This window comes from Octopus sinensis, linkage group LG6, assembly GCF_006345805.1.
Source record: "Octopus sinensis linkage group LG6, ASM634580v1, whole genome shotgun sequence".
NCBI classification, from domain to species: Eukaryota; Metazoa; Mollusca; class Cephalopoda; order Octopoda; family Octopodidae; genus Octopus; species Octopus sinensis.
Window position 1 is genome coordinate 86,803,532 of NC_043002.1, and position 22,118 is coordinate 86,825,649.

The 22,118-nt window shown below is 33.2% G+C and overlaps 1 protein-coding gene across 9 annotated transcripts in view; it reads left to right on the forward strand.

Moving 5' to 3' along the window:
* LOC115212964 (protein phosphatase 1B) overlaps positions 1-22,118 on the forward strand; it is a 243,233-nt gene that overhangs the window by 155,268 nt on the left and 65,847 nt on the right. The window contains exons 1-2 of one of the 9 annotated variants that reach the window (XM_029781824.2): positions 7,580-7,827; positions 8,734-8,934. The exons of 3 other annotated variants lie outside the window; for them this stretch is intronic. Coding sequence is in view for 1 of the 6 variants with exons in the window: in XM_036504128.1 (XP_036360021.1) it covers positions 21,627-21,681 (55 nt within the window). In the remaining 5 variants the exon portion in view is untranslated. Of the gene's footprint in view, positions 1-4,795; positions 5,586-5,982; positions 6,008-7,114; positions 7,505-7,578; positions 7,828-8,733; positions 8,935-21,611; positions 21,682-22,118 lie in introns of those variants that run through there. 5 more of the 9 variants (XM_029781827.2, XM_036504130.1, XM_029781826.2 and 2 more) reach the window with 5 other exon arrangements.

Sequence of the window (22,118 nt, forward strand, 5' to 3'; positions counted from 1 at the left end):
CTTAAGGACAGTTGCAATAAGTTTGTCAATCTTAGAGGGAGGTATGTTAAATAAAATCATAAGTAACTGGTCATCCTGTATTTTCTTTTACCCAAAGTCAGGATCTTTACAGCAACCCTTCATGTATGTGTGTATATGTATATAGATGTATATATATATATATATATATATATATATATATATATATATATATATATATATATATATATATATATATATATATATATATATATATAAAGCATGACCTTCGAACATTAGGCCTCACCGAGGCAATGACTAGTGACCAAGACTTTTGGTAATATACTGTGCTTGAGAAGACCCGGCAAGCCAGATGAGACCATAACCTCGTGGTCTATGCCAGGGGTGTAACCATCCCACTTATGCATACCTTTCCTTCATTGGACACTAACTAACCTCTGCTTGTGAAGACCTGTTGAGGCAAGTGAAATCAAAATCAAATTTTATGACTGGCATCCGTGCTAGTGGAGCGCTAAGAGCACCATCCGAGCATGATCGTTGCCAGAGCAGCTAATTGGCTTCCATGCCAGTGGTACATAAAAAGCACCATTTGTGTGTGATCATTACCAGCGTCGCCTTACTGGCACTTGTGCCAGTGGCATGTGAAAAAACATTCAAGCGAGGTCGTTGCCAGTGCCACTGGACTGGCTCCTGTGCAGGTGGCACATAAAAATCACCTTTTGAGCATGGCCATTGCCAGTACTGCCTGACTGGCCCTCGTGCCGGTAGCACCTGCTACACTCTCGGAGTGGTTGGCATTAGGAAGGGCATCCAGCTGTAGAAACTCTGCCAGATCAAGATTGGAGCCTGGTGCAGCCATCTGGTTCACCAGTCCTCAGTCAAATTGTCCAACCCATGCTAGCATGGAAAGCGGACGCTAAACAATGATGATGATATATACATACATATATTATGAATATGTTTATATATATATATACACACACATATATATACATGTATATATATATATATACACGTGCCCCAGCATGGCCACAGCTCATTAGCTGAAACTGGAAAAATCAAAATCATATACATATATTATGTATATATGTGTAATTATTGAAATTCTGCATCAACTAAACAAAACAGCTGTCATATTTACATTTCTTGTAAACTCATAATTCTACACATTTGCAGACTAGCAGGATAAGAAATTTCTTATTTAAACACACACAGGTAAACTTGGCAACAAGAGAGACATCCAGCTGTAAAATATTATCTGAAATAAAATCTTTTTCAGCTCCTGTCAGCATTGAAAAAGGGATGTAAAACAAATGGTTGTACTTGCTCTGCTCCATCTTCAATACTGAATAGGTCTAATGGGAAAAGGCACTTCAATAATACTGAATATCATTATAGCAGTCTGGTGTCTCTGAGAATTTCTCATAGGTTAGTCTGAGGAAAGTTAGTGTCCAATGACTGCTCAGGCTCCCTTAGTCTGTGAGACAGGGTTTAATGTCTAACACTCCTTGTGAATTGTTGTAGGACAAGAGAGAGATGCCTCCTGCATGAAAATTCATAGTAAAAAGAGTGGTCATATATCTGATGTTGCAAACAAAGCCATTTTAATAAATGAAAATTATATCCATAGTGATGAGAATAGTAACTTTCTAAATGATTAATTCTGATTAAAAAAAACAGGGGAGACAACCTGACATCTTATTTAAATTGAATATGGAATGTTATTAACCTTTTTTGTTTCCATTTTTCTGCTGAAATGCACTGCCTTTGTTACAATTAATTTTGAAAATAATGAAAAATTTATCAAAATAATTAATTTAATTATTTAAGCTGAAATTTTTATTATTTTTTTTATCCTTTACTTGTTTCAATCATCAGACTGCGACCATGCTAGGAGTACTAATTGACCCCCAGTACCTTTTTATTTTAAGCTTAGTACTTATTCTGACTCTTTTGCTGAACTGCTGAGTTAGAGGAATGTAAACAAACCAACTCTGGTTGCCAAGAGGTGGTAGGAAATCAAACACAAATACAAAGACACACATATCATCATCATTTAACATCCATTTTTCCATGCTGGCAAGGGTTGGACGGCTTGACAGGAGCTGGTAAGGTTAGGGGCCGCACAAAGTTCCATAGTCTGTTTTGGCTTGGTTTCTACAATGCCGAACACTCCACAAAGTGTACTGGGTGCTTTTTTATGTAGCACCAGCACCAGTGCTTTTAAGTGGCATCAGTACCAGTGCTTTTAATGTGATACCAGCTTTTTATGTGATACCAATGCTTTTTATATGGCACCTTGGTTTTAGGATCTCAATTCTGTTTTGGTGGGTGGGTCTTCTCGAGTACAGCAATGTGTCACATATCTCAGTCCTCTGTCATCTCCTTTGTAAGGTTCAGCATTTCGAGATCAGCCACCAGTACTTTGTCTCATGTCTTCCTGGGTGTCCCTCTTCCAGAACTTCTCCCCACTTTAAAGTGATCAACATTTCTTCATGCAACTGTCTTCATCCATCTGTATCACATGACTAAACCAGCACAGTCTCCTCTCTTGCACACTGCATATAATTCCTCTCATGTCCAGCTTCTCTCTCAATACACCAATGCTCTTTCATACATGTACACTGACATCACACAATAGTTTCTATCTATCTTTATTTTACCTTTTTTTTTTAGTCAGGAGGAAAGGCAGTGCCCATGATGCTGCATAGGGCCTCCAAAACTGGTGGGGGAGGGTGGAAGGTATCCTTAAACCAGAAGCCTGACCTGAATGCTTGTGAAGGATTGGACTCTGTTAAAGCTACCCAAAGTGCCAGATGGTGTTAAACTTAGTGATGGATTAAGTCTACCACCTTAGTAGGTCGCAGGGGAATATGAACTGAGAAATCAAAGAGCTAGAAGATATGCCACAGGGTGTCCAGACTGGCATTCTTTCAATTGTGTTCAATCCTCAGCTTGAGACTGGTATTTTTTTAATTGACTCTGAAAGGATGAAAGGCAAAGTTGTACCTTGACAGGATTTGAACTCAGGGCACCAAGTGTCAGAACAAATACCATAAAGCATTCTGACCCTCCAACAACTCTACCAATTCACTGTCTAGGATTAGTAGTGTTAAATACTAACTTTGAGTTACTATTTGGTTAACATGAATGTAGAGTTCCTGTTTGACAAATTCTCAAGACTTATTCTTGTTATGTTATCATTATATTTTTTACCTTCCCAAAATAACTCTGCTGGACTAAGATTAGTTAATATTTCAGCTCATCTGATCCTATGTTCTGCCTCTTTCTCCATTAGATTTATGATCTTGCCCTTTTGCATCAAGCAATAAAAATGTTATTGATTTTTTCAGGCAGTAACTCATCTACCTAAAAGGTTATCCTAAAAAGTCATCTTCCACTCAAAGATATAGGTGGTGCGGTTTTTATCAAGATTCTTTCTTTTTAGTTGGTAAGTCAAATGTAAGCATATTAAATATCTAGAGTTCAAAAAAAGCATCTTTCTATTTAGTTATTATAAAAGAAGAAAAAAATATATATAACTTCTGTAATAAAGATAGTTGCTCTTACAAAATTATTCAAGTCTTAAAACTAAATTTTATTGAATATAGTTTCACTGCATATTATCTAATTAAAGCAATGTTTTTATAATAAACTTCAGTTGTTCATTCTCATAATTTTATCTACTCACAAGTATAAAATATTCTGTGAATTTTAGAATTACTAATTAAAAAAAATATTTGATATGCTATCATGTTAGATATTTTGAATGCAAATGTGTGGCAATTACAATAATGAAAAAAAAATGTGTTTAAATTTATATTTTGCATGTCAAATCACATCATTTACTAAGGGAATTAAATGCTTTAAAATCTAATAAAAATCAGATTCCAAGAAAACTAATGATAGCCTGCCTTAGCTAAAAATCGGTTTAAAAAAAATCATCAAATTGAAATAAGTTAGTATGCCATGGAAAGGTATGAGTTTTGTTTTGGACACTGGCTTTTTTAAAGAGAAAAACTAGAAATTTACAATTTTAATATCCATCAAGTTTTTAAAGCAGCAAGCAGGCAGAATTGTTAGCATACCAAACAAAATGCTTAATGATATTTCACCTGTCTTTACATTCTGAGTTCAAATTCCATTGAAATCGACTTTGCATTTCATTCTTTCAGGGTTGATAAAATAAGTGTCAGTCAGGTAATCAACTTACTCGTCTTCCTGAAATTGCTGGCCTTGTGCTAAAAATTGAAACCAATATCTATCTAGTTTTTATATCATATTATTTCAAGCTCAAATCCTGTCAGTCAACTCATTCTTCATCTCTCCAGGATCAATAGAGTTATTAATACAAATGGTAATGCTGAGATTCAGTCACTTTCAGCTTACCACACAGAAAATTATAAAAATTATAAAAAAGAAATTAATTTGCTCAATTATTAACAATTAAGTATTTCTCCATTGACATAGAACCTAAATAAGTTTGATCTTATTTTCTCCAACAGTTAGATTTTTCTTTAAATCTATAATTATAAAATTAATTTTAAAATGCTCAATATGCAGCAATATAAAGAAGAATATGGCAAAAATATAGTTTTATTGCATATATGTAGTAAGATGATGGATTTTTATAGCACAATAAAGCTTTCTAATTTATGCACAGGGGAAAAAATAATAATAATAAAATTGTTTGTTAAAGGTTTAAAATTCTATTTACAACCACTGCCATGGAGATCTATGATCTTTGGGCAACCTATTGACTTTGGAAATAGATCTACTTTGAAACTAGCTGTCAGTTTCGTACTATTCAATATTAAAAAGCATCCAGCGACGAAATGTACCCTACTAAAGCTTATATTTGAAGACCTAGTCAACCTGCTTAAATATGAGGAGAATGAATACATAAGAAAGGAAGAAAAACTTTAACAAGGAAATATTAATCAAACTTTTTTCGTCACGTTAGGCGATAACCTTGTCGTCGTTGAATTTTGTCACATCAGGACGTTTCGTGTTGCCGAAAGTTAATACCTGCAGACTGTTGTTGTTTAGCCCCAGGTCAGCTTTGACCTAGTAGATTTATGATCAAAGTCATTCCAGTCTTTCTCAATGTGTAGAGAATCTAGGACCGGAGTATTCAACGCGTTTTCTCCCCTTTCCTTCAGATGATAGGGTGTAATTTGAGGGAAAGTTGGCTGCTCTGTCAAACAGGTCAAGCGACCATATAGAGACAGTTAAGTTTGAAGAATTCTTTCAATGCGCGATGCTGTGCACCGATGTGAAATATATTTTAGGTTTTGTCAAGGCAGAACCGGAATATGTGGAAGTTCGAGAATCGAAGAAGTAGCTGTGAATATAAGATTCATTAAAGCACGGATTGCAAAAGAACGCAAGACTCGATGTGGAGTTTTGACGAAAATGGCTCATTCCAAAACTCTGCATTATAGAAGAATTATCTGACACAGTAAAGACACTAAAATCAAGTTATTAGAATTGAATGATAAATACATTCGTGAAATATAAAAAAAAAAAATAGATAAAGTTTGTATAACTGAAAAAAAAAAAAGACTCTCGTACAGAATCAATACAAATTAATCAACGGAAAAAAGGTAAACATTAAAGCGTGTATAGTGATGGTGATGATAATGATGATAACAGAAGCATGTCGTTTTTCACAATTATTTTATTTATCTAACTCCATTAGAATATAATCAAAATATGAGAGATTCTTCTAAGGTAAACGTTGCGTTGTTGTAGAGATAACATCTCTAACAGATCGTATGTTGCATTCTGACATAAATTTGAGGCCAGATGATATGACATGGTTTGTGTTTACACAGCAGCAGTCACCTGAAGCTAGATAGATTTGATGTGACAGTGAATATTTTATAACTGATGTAGAGATAAATAAAAATTTTTTAAATGGTTTGTTTCGAGATATTTATATCAGATTGAAGCGACGAAAGATAAATCTTTACATTACAAAAATCGCAATGACAACGTTCAAAACAACCTGAAATCTTTTACTTCAGTAAGTCAAAATAGATACTTTGTATATGAATCACTAATGTAAATTTATTGGCACTTTTTCAGAAAATGTTGGATTTTTCCCATGACGGAAATTATACGAGAACATGGGAGATGAGCGTTAGATCGTAAAGTTTTGAAATATGACATAGAATCATTAATGTGGGAGTATGGTCGTAAATAGGAGATATGACGAAACAGAATTATTAATTAGTAATAATGAAACGAAAGAGTCCCATCTGAAGTGACACTTAAAATAATGGCAGATAGATGATGATATAAGACTATTATTAACACAAGCCATCAGTTGACTGAGGCTAAAATTCCAGTGTTTCAGTAATTAAAGTGTCATTGGTTTAAATTATTGTCACACCTTTAAAGAAATAGTTTTCCTTTCCCCCCCATCGTCTCTATTTTACATGATAATTACGATATATTTTACAAAACGTATTGAAAAGCGAAAAAAAAAAAGTTTTCGTCTACCCATTCATATATAGTGTAAATCTTTTAGATGTAAAATATTTTAATAGTAAATTCAATTTTTTTTTTTCTAAAAACGTAATCTCCATCCGCATTTTAACCGTAACGTGTGTATTTGTATTTACCAAAGAGAAACAAGAGTCTTACATTAGGAACATTTGATTGGTCAACGATGACATCACTCTGCTTATAGAGGGGGGCGGCACTCTGTCTATTTTGGAATGATACATTTTTGTTTTGCTTTCCCATTTCTTCTTTTTTTCTCTTAAATTTATATATATTCTATATTCAAAATTGAAAGTATGTATTTATACGATCATCTTTACTTCTGTCGCTCATTTCAAAACCCTACGTACTTCTTTATGCGTATTTATCCTAATTTTCCTCTCCCTTTTCACCTCCTCTTCTCTCTTTTTATCTCTCTCTCTCTCTGTTTATTAATTTCTTTCCGTTGCTCTCTCTCTCGCTCTACATTGATTCCTGCGTTCGTTTTCTCTCCCCTTTCTCTCTCTTGTCCTAGTCTTTCACTTGTCAGACACTCCTCCGACTACTCCTCGTCATGTTTTCTCCCCTCTCTATGTAGCTCACCACAGTTAGAGCGTGCGCAGTGCCTATCACTGTCGTCAGCACCGCCAGTACCGCCATGTTGAGACGGTTATGGAAGATATTACTCTTACTACAGCCGTCACCTCCGAAAGTTTACCCTCACCTATCACTGCTGCACCGCCCTTCTAAGATTTTTTGACGTCGACAAAAACTACTGAAACGACATTATCTCGGAAGAGATATTCTTCCTTCGTTGTGGATATAAACATTAGCAACAAACATACAACACTACATCCTTAAACGCAAGCGAGTCCGTCCGACAATCCATCATTTTTCCCCTTCTACTTGGGATTCGAAAACGACAACAAAGTAGCTACGCTTAAAAAAATTACAGATCGAAAGGAAAAAAAAAAACCCCCAATGTATGTCGTTTATATTCGATATACATACCGATAACTTACAACTTTAATATATAGTATGTAGAGTGTTTCTGTTTTAATCTAACGAGTACCTTGTTTTTTTTTTTTTTTTTCATGATAACCGTGCAAGATAACGACACATTCACGTATAGACTCTAATATCTGCCACCCCCGTTTTTTTTCTTTCTATCTCAATATTTACGCTTTTGCACACTCAACACACATATACACTCACTTCTATGTATACACAAACCGATATACATACGTTGGACCGGATTGATAAACAGACTATAGAAAGAAGCCTTAATTATACACGATACGGAACAAGTTTTTTTCTATCTCCAACTAGTCTTTGTTTCTCCCCCTTTTTAAAAACAAAGTAAGTAGTCCTAAAATAAATGTCTTTTGTATTTGAATTGTTGAGGGTAAACGAAGAAGTGTAAGGGAGGTGGGGTGGGAAATAATGTCGAGTTATATATCAAGACAACTGAAACAAAAATGTGATTCTTGCACAAGTTAAATGGTTTTTATAAACGTTCATTAACATGCAGTTTTTTTTTCTGTTGAGATAATCGAAATCGGAGAAAATTTACATAATTAATAATACTTTAAAAAAAATTGTTTGCTTAATATATTTAGAATTACAGGTTGATTTAACGAAAGGGAAAAAAAAAAGCCCGACAGCTATCTATCAATAGATTTAAGAGTATGGTGTATGCTCCACTATCACGACTTCCTCTCCAACTGCTATTGGGTTAGAATTACATCATAACATCGCGTTTTTAAAGCACTAATATATATATATATAAATATATATATATGTGTGTGTGTGTGATTTAGTGTGTGGTGCAGATATTTACCACTAAGCATACTATTTCTTTCTGCCTGAATAATTTCCAACACTTTTCTATCCCAACATAATGTCTCTTCATTGGTCCGGACCGTTATTTTTGATATGTAATCGCTGTTGATTTCTTTCTTTCTTTCTCTTTTTTTTTTTAGCTGTGGTTGTATTATTTATTTTCCGTGTTTTTTGGTTTATATATTAAAAAAAAAAAAAGTAGTCAACAATCCTGTAATGTTTCTATATGATAGGTCCATTGGTATCCTCTGAAAACTTTAATCCGTGCTGCTGTATATGTATATATGAGTGTGTATTTATTTATATATATATATATATATATATATATAATGGCATTTGCTAGAAAAAGTGATATGGAGGATAAATAATGTAAATGCCACCTTAAGTGGAATGATATCTAAAGATATTTTAAATATATTTCAGGTGATAACAGATTAATATTTTTAAAAAAAAGTAAACAAAAACTTGCTTCAGTTTCTAAATATACAATAAATAAAGTGGAAACGTTAAAAAACTGATTCGTCACTTTTAAGTAAGAGGAGCAGCAAGCAGCATCCTGTTGTCGGTATCTGATTGTTGTTTGTATATGCAGACACCATCAGGAGTAGAATCTTGTGGAATAAGGTGAGAAAGTCGTTTCAAACTTGTATACCATTTTCTTAAATTTGAAAAAAAAAAAAAAATAATCTTATATATCTAGCCCCCACTTCCTTACAATAATCTCATTGTTTCTCCTGTTTTATTTTATATTCACATAATCTGACTCAAGGTGTTATATATTGATTTGCTGTTTGGAGTAAATGACTGGTATATCTTTGCCTACCCCCCCCCACCGATATCTTTGACTGCACCGAGAGAATAAGACATCGAGTCGAGAGGAAACTAGTTCTAAAGATAGCTTACCTTCATTGCACCTACCTAATTAACTCCCTTTACACATTCTCATGTGCTGTTCTTTCATACTCATACATACGCATATAGATACATCTGCGTACACACGTATATTATATATACACACACACGACATTTCATTTTTTTTCCCCTGTAGTTTTTCAGTTGCAATGCAGAAGAAACATATATTTATTTGTCCTAATTAATTAGTAAATGTGTAATCGTCTAAATCGATGTTTAAATTCTTCCCACCCACTTCTAAATAGTTATATAAAATTTACTTTTGGTACTATTTGCCGCCCTTTCGAAAGTGGAACAATGTAAATTGTATGTGTGTGTAAAGGGGGGGGGGTAAAAATAAAGTAAACTCCTTTCCATTGCCGGATGTTTATAGGTTAAACAAAGACTTTTAGTAAAACAGTCTTTTCTTATATCTAAAACAAATGCCTTTCGCTAGGTTATTAACTATTTCTTAAAACTTAAATTTATGTCATACTTGAAACGTAATCCACACTACAGATTTGTTTTTCGCCCTTACCTGAATGACACAACCTGTACCAACTTGTAGGAACTATTCCAGTTTTTCTCGAACTGTTTGCTCTCAATTAAGTTTTAACGACCAGTTGTCATATAGTGGAAAAGTCAGGGAGTCTCTTGTATCAGGAACTACTTAGTACTTACCCTGTACCCTTTAATCATTACCGTCCTCAAATCCATAGCCAATTAACATCTAATATAAATTTAGAACATTTAGTAATTACAAGACCTACAGAACTTCGAAATCTACTCCATAGTTTTTTTTGTATTTCTTTCTATTTTAGATCTTCGGCGTATGTTAGTGAAAGAAAGAATAGTTCTCATCCCGATCGATCTCTTTCTTTGCCCTCTAGTTGTCAAAAGGCTTCAAAGTCCATTTTGAGCTTCCATTGTTGAAACTTCAAATATCGTTATGTTGTAAGCTTTGATCTTGTTCTTTGGAAGTCAAAATTGTAGGTAGATTGCTGTAAAATGAGTCAATATTCTAAGGCGATTCGTCGATATGTTCGTATAAATATGATAGTCACATGTTTATTGTGGATAATATGTTAATCGAATCAATACTGTAATGCTCAAGAAATTAAATAGAAACTTCCCCAAGTTGCATGATTGTCGAACAAAATTGTAATGTTGAATAATTAACAAAAAGAATAAACACCATTTCCTTGTGATATATAACAAATGGTGGTTTATAAAATCTGAAATTTCGTTTTCACAAATGGATGCACACGCTTCGGGAATTTCAAAAAGGTCAACGGTTGTTTAGCCCCATACTTGCTCTGATTGAGCAGATTCGGATCGAAAGCGTTTCTGCAATAACTAATCTCTCTTTGTGTTTCTAGGTTTATATTGTCTAATGTCCTTTTTTTAAAAGACAGTATCTGTGTGATTTGATGGAAATTTGACAGTTATTTCTAACGGATAGTCTCCTATCTTGATTATTTAAGGATGAAATGTTAAAAATATAATTGTTTTGAATTAAGTTTCTGGTTTAAGGTCTGTGTTCAGATCCTTGTTTGACTATGATTTAAAAAGGGGGAGGAGTGCATTTGTTTCTAGTGATAAAATGGGTTGGTATAGATTGCTCTTTCCTACATATGAAAAACCACACGCGTCCTATCGTTCTTATCACGTAACCCTTATCTATAATCAATTTCTGCTGTCTGGGTTACGTTCTCTACTTCAAACTACTCTGAAAGGTGTTTTTTGTGCTATCACTGCCACTGACTTAACTCACCTTGATGTCAGCAACAAATACCTGCAGTTACTCTGTTCGAAGTTCCCCTCCCCTGATATTTCAAATACATCCACTTTGATTACCACTTTCTGAACTTATTGCATCACCAACAAATCTTCAACCATGTCCCTTTTTGAAGTCATTGGTCCTTAATGACTTAAAATCCTTACACCTCTTTATTGGCTCTGACACTCATCCTTTACTGATGTTACCAGTGCAGAAACCAAATCTTTTACACCCTTAACCCTTTTACATCAATTAGTCTCTTTCCCTACAAACTTACCACACAGACATTCCAAACGTCTTTGATCACTTTTGTACCAAACAGTCACCATTTATGCTTCTGCTGCTTCATCTGACCATAGCCAAATCTCAACCATACACTCAGTACATCACCTCCCTAACTTTGACACTCAGAATCAGCTAAATTGGTCAAAGTTGCCTTCACCAGTTCGTGAACCTATGAAAAGCCGTTCTCATAATTGTGTTCCTCTACATCCTGTACATAACAAAACTCAGTTCAACTCAGATGGTTTATACATTATTCTACTGAAATATTTTATTATCTGGGGAGAGTCATTCTGTTTTAATGCCTTATTAACACACCAGTTTGATTTCCACTCATTTACTTATTTTTTCTAAAATTTTTGTTGCTTCTTGCAACTTTTTCAATAGTTGTTGACTGTACATTATCTGAGCTGAGCAAAAAACAAGACCTTTGACCCTTGGGATAAAATCACCCCTTGCTATAAACTGCCTGGCTCACATTCAACACTACAACTCATGTAAGACACATCTGAACTCACTCTGTCCATTGCCCTGTTCTCAAGCTCTTAGGCATCTCCATCTGAAACTGGTCCTTTGGTCCCTTGCCAGAAAAGCAGCTTGTTCAATGTAATGTTGATCTCAGTATCAGCAAAGCTTTCAACTATGTCTGATATGCAAATCTGTCAACACTACCTATGGTCTCCATCCATCTCCTAGTAGCTTCTTGTCAGATTGTATTATTGTGCTGACTGTATTGATGAAAGTCTTTCAACACTGGTATAAGCCAGTTTTTTTTTTTCTCACTATATCACTCTCCCTATATATCAGACATACTTGCCAACAAGGCCACTCCTATGTTGATGATAGACTCTTTGTACTTTCCTGACTTTCTGCATCCAAGCATCATCCATATGCAACCTAGACATCTTATCAAATCCATGAATAGACCAAGAAACATCCTCCAGTGATTTGTTTTGTATGGTCTTTCTCACACCCCCATTATTAAATTTGTGATCCAGTTGATATACACTACACCAGCTTTATGCATTGTTCATGTTCTGAGATGGAAGTGACCAGACAGAATAACATAATGTGGTCTGTCTTACTGTAACATAAAGCTATAGTGGATGTTCTCAACACAGTTTAAAATGCTGCCCAAGACATTCCAGCTAACTTCTTGATTTTCTCTTAATTTTTGTGTAGTGTTTTCTAGATAATCTGAATGTTGAGGTTCTGTTGAGTACGACTATGGAAGTATTTCAGAGTGTTTCCTGGGCTGTATTTGCAGGATTTGCTTGGTTTGCTAATGGGTTCTTAACCAACAACAAAAGGACACTATTGTAACACATGTAAAAACGTTGTTGCACTTTCCTCCCTTAAACATACAACATGCATCTAGAGCTTTCAGGATCACTTCAAGTACTATGCTTCATTATCATTAAGATTCTCTTGGTGACCACACGTCCTGAACTTAGCAAAGACTAGCTTTTCTTTTCAGAGACAGAAGATAATTCATCTCCCAACATCATCTAATCCTTTGTAATGATCAAGTAAAACCCACATTGTCGATGGTCCAAACACTCTCCAACCACTAATCTACAGATGTGCTATCTCCTCTCTTTGCCTTGCATAGAGCTACTACAGTAACTTCTACTTCTCACAGCTTCACCCTGGCACTTCTATCCTACTCTTCTCTTATAACCTGTATTATGTAAAATTACCCCTTCCTTAAGCCCTGCACTAAACATTACACTCAAAATGTTAGCCTTCTGAAATTCTTTTTGTCCACATGCCTTTCTTGCAGTCATCAGTTTGCAAAAGTTTAAGTAGACTCCTGACAGCATCAGTTGCACTGGTTTTGGAGGGCCTGCAAATGCCATGGGCACAGTCCCTTCTTCTAGTCCAATTTATAAAAAAAAATAAAGTATGCTTGTTTATGATGCTGGATTGATGTCTACTATCTAATTAAAATGTTTGTTCAGCTGATAACATTTCTACCATATTTCAGCATGTTACCTCTTCAACATTTACTCATTATTTAAGTTTGATCTGTCATTTGAATAATAATAAAACTGATCTATATTGATCACATCCCAATTAATAGCGTTGTTTCAACTATCCAGTGTTCTTTACAATCCACTTTTCCCCTACTCTTTTCTAAAAAGATATCCAATACTGTTCAATCTACTATTCATATCTAGTTAAGAGAAAATGATTTTATAGAAGTCTTGCGAAAGTGGACATAAGTGTTGAGTCTGCACACCAATTGTCACAGGTCAAAGTTTGGCTTTAATGAATTCATGTTAAAACATCAGGTTGCTTCTAATATAATTGCTCCATTTTTTTTTGTAATATATTATAGAAAAAACAGTTCAAGCTTCTATTTAGTAGCAAAAGCGATAATGAATATTTTAATCTTTTAATTGTCCAAAAGAACTGGTGGGATGAGTGGTATATGTTAGTTGAATAGTTGAGAAATCCTGGCTAAAATTTGGTGTCACTTTAAAGTTTGGTTTAGTTTTAAAACAATGAAATAGAGATTTTTGTTGGTATTACTACCAAATTTATGTAATAAACAGTAAAAACTATATAGTAACTAAAATCAGTCTCAAAAGTCGCAAGTAGTATCTTGGATTTTGTCCAATATATTAGAGGTTAGACTTGCTACAGTATGAAGATTGAAATTTCTGTTTGATTTGAGATTTAAAGTGACTAACTGATGTGTTAAATCTCAATTTCAGTAGGAAATAGTGTGAATGTTTGAGTGAAATCTAATGTTTTACTTTATCAGTGATTAATTAGGTTTTTAAAATTTACAGTTGCAGGCTTGGGTTTAATGGCAAAAGAATTTGTTTCTGAATTTTCATAATTGTGTTCATTTTTATTTATTTTGTACATATGAGCTAGGTTTATTTTTTTAAAACTTGGATTAGAAGTATTTGGCTTAAATAATCTAATCAAATCTACTGACTCCCTGTAACTCCACAGCTCAAAAATTCCATATCAGCATTTGCAATATTGTGCCTATATCTACAGATTGCAATGTAAAATTGCTCCAATATATTTAGTTTATATTTGGGACCTGGAAAACATAAATTGCCATAAAGCAGTTAAGAGATGGAAATATGATTGCTGGTTTGATCATTAGTTACTTATTGAACAAAATAGCAAAATTGGATAAAATTTTCAGGATTAATATTAATCAGCATGGAATAGTATGGTGAAACCTGCTACATCCTAATCCACAATGGAAATAAAATCTAAACATAACTTTGTTTGCATATAGACCAGTTGGACCAACAGAAAGCCTTACATAACCACATGGTCTGCTAAAGATAGTCAAATATGTCTGAAAAAGAACAGTGAATGATGTAGTTTTTACATGTTCTATGTCTGAAATAAAAATGATTGTCATGGTTAGAGCTGCTCTAAACACAGGTCTGTTTAATCAGGATTGACCTCTGTCCAAAGAATATAAACCACACAAGACTATTTAAGCACTCTTCTGAGTTTGAATAAAAATATTGAAAGATCAGTAACATTAAGACTTCATGAAAGTACTTGCTGTTGAACAGTGAGAATAAATTCAGCTTTGAATATCAATACTAGCCAATTATAAAATACTTAGGTTGATTAGTTGTAGACATGGATTATAAAGTTATCTACTACAATATCATTTGCCCTAAGGTAACTTGAAAAATTTCAGGTTATATTAAGTAGGTGAAGATTTAACTGTGCACTTAAAGATTTCAGATGCTATTTGATTTCTTGACTGAATAAGTGGTTTACTGTGTTAACTAGAAAGGAATATAACAAGTTGAATACAGGTAACTAGAGTAGTGCCTGGGGTTGAGGTTATTGATACCTATTGCAGTCAAACATAGCTATTGTCTTAAGTATGATGATTTAGAATAAATGTGAAGGTAATCTACTCCACTAGTTCACATACACTACTATGTTCAACCACTAGAATCATTCTGTCAGAGAAATTGTTCCCAAATAATAACTTTGATAATTTGAAGTAGGTTAGGTCTTCAGTCTACAGAATAAATTTTAATTAACTAGATTAGCTGCACGTTTTCAACATTGTGGAATATACAAGAAAGGTCTCCTATCTTGTAAATTAGCAAATGATCTCTCTTGTAGCTATAAATTATTCTAATTTTCTTTTCTCTGGAATTCTTTACATTTTGTGATTGTGAGTATGTCTAACATCATTGGATTGAATAAGAGTACTTATTTTTTATGCTTAGCTGTTCATATATTTGGGGAAAATATAAAATAAATGAAATGGCATGCTAGTGTGGAAAAATTATGCTACCTTGGATAAGGTTTTTTGTTTTTATTTTTACAGTGGGATATTTAGTCATGATCAAGCATATTCTTTTACTAGGTATTCACATCTACCTGTGACAAATCATTGATATAATTATCAAGATGTCATGGTAAACATAGTTGAGGACAACTCTGTAAACAGCTTGTCGAATTAATCAAAAACTATGAAGCACATAACCAAATGTCTTCAGCTATAGGATTTTGTTCATTTTTATTTTAGAGAAGAAAAATTGAAGTTTGTTTGATTGCTCAAATTAAAATTCATTTGAATGATATTCCTTAGATTACTGCAAATACAAAGTTCGAGTGAGGCTTACAAAGGAATACTGTTCTCATATATGGGATAGTATTTTTTTCTGTCACCAGCTGTTCAAGAGTAATATTATTTATGGCATCAATCTCTTCAGTCTGAGAGGGTCTGCAAGGACTATGGTCACAGCCTCCTCTATGCTGAACATTCTAACCTGCATTGAAGTAAAGGCCACCTGATTGATTGGCATGGAGTTGTTTAGCAGCACACTCCAACCTTTGACCCACAGAAAAAGAATGCTTTTATGTAAATAAATGATTGCATTTTCCTATCTCCCCTTGAGGAAACCCAATGTTAAATACTTAAAAAGTGCCACTAGCAAGTCAGTACTTGCCAGCAGCAGATAAAATTATGATTAGGTCCATATATCCTTTTGTATATATTTACATACATTTATTGTAAGACAGTGTAGATCAGGCAGAATCATTAGAGCATTGGGCAATTTCTTTTGTGGTAATTTGTTCATCTTTTACATTCTGTGCTTCATGAAATATAGTACCAGCCCAGGATGTTGAATTTTCAGAATGGGATAAAATGCCTTGTGGTATTTGTTCCAGCTTTTTGTTCGTATTTTACATGTGGTGACACTGATGCCGAGCCCTATCAGCCCTTGTGTTTGTTCCCTTGAACAACATCAGCAGTGTACAGAGAGGAGAGCACTTGCTGTATAGGCAATTGCTGCCAGTCTTTAATAAGTCTTACTTAGATCTGTGCTCTGAATAGGAACTTTCCAAGTGTAGCTATAAAGGCAATTTCTGATTGATTTAGATCTTAGATTGTACAGCAGCAGTAGAAATTAACTGCTTGTTCAAAGCTAGTTTTGATTCTCAGTTGAATTCCCTTCACATATGTTGTTTCTTATTCTGTAGTTGCATAAATGCGATTTTGTGTTTGTATAAAATTTATGCATGGCTCTCCACTTTCATTTACAATATCTCTTATATTTAGTATCGGTATATATAGTAGCTTTAATTGTTGCATGTCATTACAGATTATGAAGGGTTGAATGTATATTTGTTGCTTGCATTGAATTTGATTTATATTCAGATATGTATGTACAGCTGAGATTATTGTCAGTTTTATTCTGCAATTGTCATTTGCCTTACCATTTAGTTGAAATAAACAAATGAGCAATGTTAAATCAGAAGTTTTTCTGAAAGCTAATTTGCTTTCTTTGAATAAGAGTTACTAATGGAAGAGTTTAAGGAATTTGATTGTATCCTAGAAATGTGAATGTAAGGTAGAGTGTATGTGTGTGTGTATATATCATCATCATCGTTTAACGTCCGCTTTCCATGCTAACATGGGCTGGCGAACCAGATGACTGCACCAGACTCCAATCTTGATCTGGCAGAGTTTCTACAGCTGGATGCCCTTCCTAATGTCAACCACTCCGAGAGTGTAGTGGGTGCTTTTTACGTGCCACTGGCACGGGGGCCAGTCATGTGGTACTGGCAACGACCTCGCTCGAATCTTTTTACATGTGCCACTGGCGCGATGTTGGTATATATATATATATATATATATATATATATATATATATATATAATCATTCTAGATAGTTGAATAATTATCTGTACTAATCAATTGTTTCAAAACCATGCATAAGACTTCATGACAGAAATAAGTTTGACTACTATGTTTTCTATATAAAACTGCATTTAAAAAAAATTCCAGAATCCATGAAAAATGTCTTAATTCCCGTTCCTCAGAAATGTTGGAATTTTATGAAGTATTTGTGTAAATTTGTGAAGCAAATACTGGAGCCAGTTAATGTGCCAGTCAAAAGGTCAACCAACAGCTCGTGTATTTAGTACGCAGGATGCTCCCCTGAGATTCTTCCCCTCATCTTCTTTGTGGATTTAAATACATATTTAGTCATAGCTCTCTACGAATGGATAGGTGTTTCATAAGCTTGTAGATTCAAATTGCTAATTGAGCTCCTGGAGAAGGATATAAAGGAAAGTATTATGTATAAAATACACAAAAGAATTGTCTACTTATTCTTAAATGGAAACAGTCAATTTAGATTACATTTCTCAGTGGATTTGCCAATATTTTAGGCTTTTCTACACACTAGAACTAGTATCATTTGCCAATCTTTGTTTAAAAAATTATGTTCTCAGTAACTACAGAGGACACAGCCATTGTGACCTATTAAATCTGTTCATGTAAAAGATTATATGAGACAAGTTATGATTCTTTAATTGTTTAAAAGTTTGTAATTTCATGTTGCTTCGATATTCTGTAGTTTGATAAGAATTAATCTTCACTATTCAGCTGATCAATTATTCTCATAATTAGTAAACAATAGTTATTTAAATTTAATTGAATTATGGAAGCTGAAGTTATCCAAACGTTCAGTTTAGATATTGAAGTTGAGTTTCTGTCTATGATATAAATTAGAGCTACTTTATAAAATCCAGCTTTTTTTTAGGAGGTAGAATTGTGTGTATGCATGTACAGGCTTTGAAGATGAATAGGCAACCAAATATTGATCCTTTTTTAATTGTTTAATTTTTTTTTTGTTCTTTATCATTTTGCATATCATTTACAAATGGCCATACATCTGTTTTACTTGTATTTTACCATGCAAGTCAGTAATGTATATTGTATATTTTAGTTTCATTGGTTCTGTTAGTTCATAGCTTGTTGTGTAGTTTTGACATTTTGTTGAACTATAAATTTAAGCTAAAGGCTAACTGTACTAACATCACCCACTCCAATAAGACCCCATCAAGTTTTGTGTTCTCTGCCTTTTCTCATGAGGATAAAAATGATAAAATGAGTGAAAACTATCTTACAAACAAACGTTGCTTTACAGTCTTTATACTAAAAAACAAAAAAATCATGTTCTCTTTATAAAAGCCAATTAAAATCGCATATACATGGCCAATTCTCTTGTAACTTAAAACAGGATCAATGAATTTAATTAAATTTTATTGTTGTAATTGTATCTTGCAACATTTGGTTGTGTGGCTTCAATCATCATTTGTGCAGTTGGTCAATACTAGGATAAAACATTTGGGACAACCCATAAGCTGAATACTCTTGATGTGCTGTGTATTGGTTTTCTTATAGCCCATATGAATACAACATATCAGCTTTACTAAGATTCAAGGTTATAACTATGAGCTACTAAATTTATCAGTTTACCTACTCTAGTTTATTCACTATCAAGCCACACTTCTGGAAACAATTTCTATAGCAGTTAAACATTTAGCTACAGCACTGGTGAATCTTCATCAACAGGAAGCATGGTTCAGCAAAAGAAACTGATCTTCATTAAATTAACTACCTCACAAATAGATTGAAATAATGAAACTAAGTGTAGAAACAGCTAATTAATTTGGTAAATTAAATGTTTGCTGTTTTTTCTTCTTCTTTTAATGTATTAAAATTTTCTCTGATTTTGTTTTTAAAGAGTTTACAAATGTTCTTAATGCTCTTATTTTGATCTGGTTTTCTTACATTAAAGAAAATCCAGATCACTCAGGCTCATAATCTGAGAAGGAAAGAAAATATATCACATAAATGAGTTTAATTTTTAGATCTGTGTATATGAAATAGGTGAAAACCCAGAGTAAATTAAATTGTATAGTGGGTTTTGTTTTTCTTTTTTGTATGAGTAATAATCTTGTATTATATAGTATGATAGTTTGCTACTAAGTAATTTTGAAGAGATTTGAAAACTGGCAAAGAGAAAAGATAGATTTTTTTTTTTACAATAAACATACTGATGAATTTAGGGGAAAATATTTGTTGGTCTAAAATGTTTTTCATTTAAAAAAAAGCTTAGATTCTTTTGTTCATACTTTCGGTGATATTTAACTGTTATTGACACTATTGCTCAGCCAGTTCTTTTGGTCTCATGTTTGATGTTACTAGTTGATTGTTGTCCATATTTGTTAATCTTGTTATTTCTTTCATGTTTTTTCCCCCTATTATTAGTCGCCATCCCATAATGATTTTTACCCAATGTTTGTCACTTTACAAATATCTTCTGCCTACATCAGTTTTTTTAATATTTTATTTACAGTGGTAAGAATATTGCTTATCCATCTTCATCTCTTCATTCTTTGTTTTCTGTTTTTGTAAATTATACCAAGCATAGATCTACTTTGTGTTAGTATGCTGTCAGTTTCTTCTTTGCCTCTGCTATTAGGGTCCACATTTCTGATTTGGAAATGACTGTTGGTGTTATACATTGTTTTAGGTTTTTTTCTTTTAAGGCAAACTGCGGTTTGATTTTATAGTGACAATGTGCTTGTTGAAAGTGGCCCAAACTAACATTAATTTCCTTTATTTCTTTCATAAGATAAGTATATATATTTTTCAATTTGTATTTCATCCTTCTCCACTGTAATCACTTTCAGTGTCACCTTGTCATTTATGATTTTGTTTTGCTTGTGTTCAAATTTCAATGCATTGGTCTTGCTTGGAGCACATCATTTCTCTCATTCTTTTTAGTCTCTTCCAGACTTAGTTATCAATATGATATTCTCAACAAATCTGTGATTCCATAAGTTGTTTCCATTGATGTTTATTCTTCACTGCTCCAATCTTGCAGTCCAAAAGTATTTTTCAGGCATGTAAAGTTTAGGTAATACATTTCTTGGTCATACACCTTTCCTTATCTGGATGTTATTTCTTACACTATGAAGTCTGGTATGGAAGCATATCTGCACTGTGTAGGTGAATGTTCTATCTATTTGTTGCCCCTACATAATCAGCAGTTGACCAGCATGATGGGTAGGTATGTTTACAGCCAGCAAACAAAACTTCTAATATTAATGAATTTAATCGAAAATTAAAAAAATTTTCAGTATTTTAAATTGGCAATGTTGTTAAATTGTTGACCTTTTGGTCAGTATGCTATTATGACATGCTTATACTTAACAAAGACACAATTCTAGCAATGTAAATGTTAATAGATTTCACAGAGATAAAGTTCACATCCTCCTCTTTTTTTTTTTTACTGCCTTGCTGTGTTAAAAATCTTGCTACCTCAAAAGAAAGCAAAGTAGCTGTATCACATACTAGTTTCTTAGGCTTTAGAAAGTTCTGTTATTCTCTCTGAATATCTATGCTTCTTCTGTTCTTGACACTTAAATACAACCAAGATGTAGTTAATTTTGTGATACAGATAAAGCAAATGGATTGGGCAGACCGGAAAGGTTAATTTGTTAGGAAACTTTCATCCAGACATTTTGAGAATCATGTAAAATATTCTCTAATTACATATTTTTTAATTTTAGATTTTTGTCTACAAAAACTGGTAATAATTGTTTCCCAATTTTGACCCGTAAATACTTAAGGGAATTTATTTAAAATACACAAGAAAAATTGAGACTTTTATGCCTCTTAGCACTATTGTAATGTCTTTTTATAGGCTTTAGATAAATGAGGTTTTAGAATTTTACTAGATAATCAGAATCTTTTTTTTTTTTTATGTATTTTAAATATTTATCAAAATGTAGCAAGTTTGTGAATGTTTTGCATTACCATGTTTTAAAGTTTAGAGCCCAATTTAGAGCTTTTAATTTCCATTGTGAATAGATAACTTATATTTTCAAGTTTCATTCCACCACTGTTCTGAAGAGTCAAAATGATTGACATTTAAGTTAAACTTGACAATTCTTAAGTGTTGAGAGAAGTAATTAAGTAGGGGTGGGGTATAAACTATCTAAGAATGGATGTGTGTGTGTATGTATATATGTATATATTTCTAGATAGCATATGGAATATCCTTCATCGTGGGCCAAACATTTTGCCAGTCTTGCTGAGTCTGAAGGTAACTTGCAAATATTTACAATGATTTATTGTAAATTCCCAGTTGGTGCAAAATAGATTTTATTTCATCTTGTTTATATACTACCTTTAGATTTTGCTGCATGTATTTTTATAGAGATGCTAGCATGTGTGCACATGTTTCAAACTCCATAAATATTTATTTAAAAATATGTTCAAGATTGTGAATTGACCTATTTTTAAGACTTCATTTTGATTTTGTACAAGTTTATTTTAATCTTGGCGCTAAGTAGAAGTGTTTATTTTCTAATATCAGTAATGTACTGCTAAATATTTTCTATTGTTTCCATGTAGAATAGTGTTGTAGTTTATGCCACCATAACTTATGTGCTCATTATTACTTTTCAGTTGGATAAGTAGCTGTAATACTGTATAATTACTGCTTGTAGATAAAAAAAAAATCTGTTAGACTTATTTATT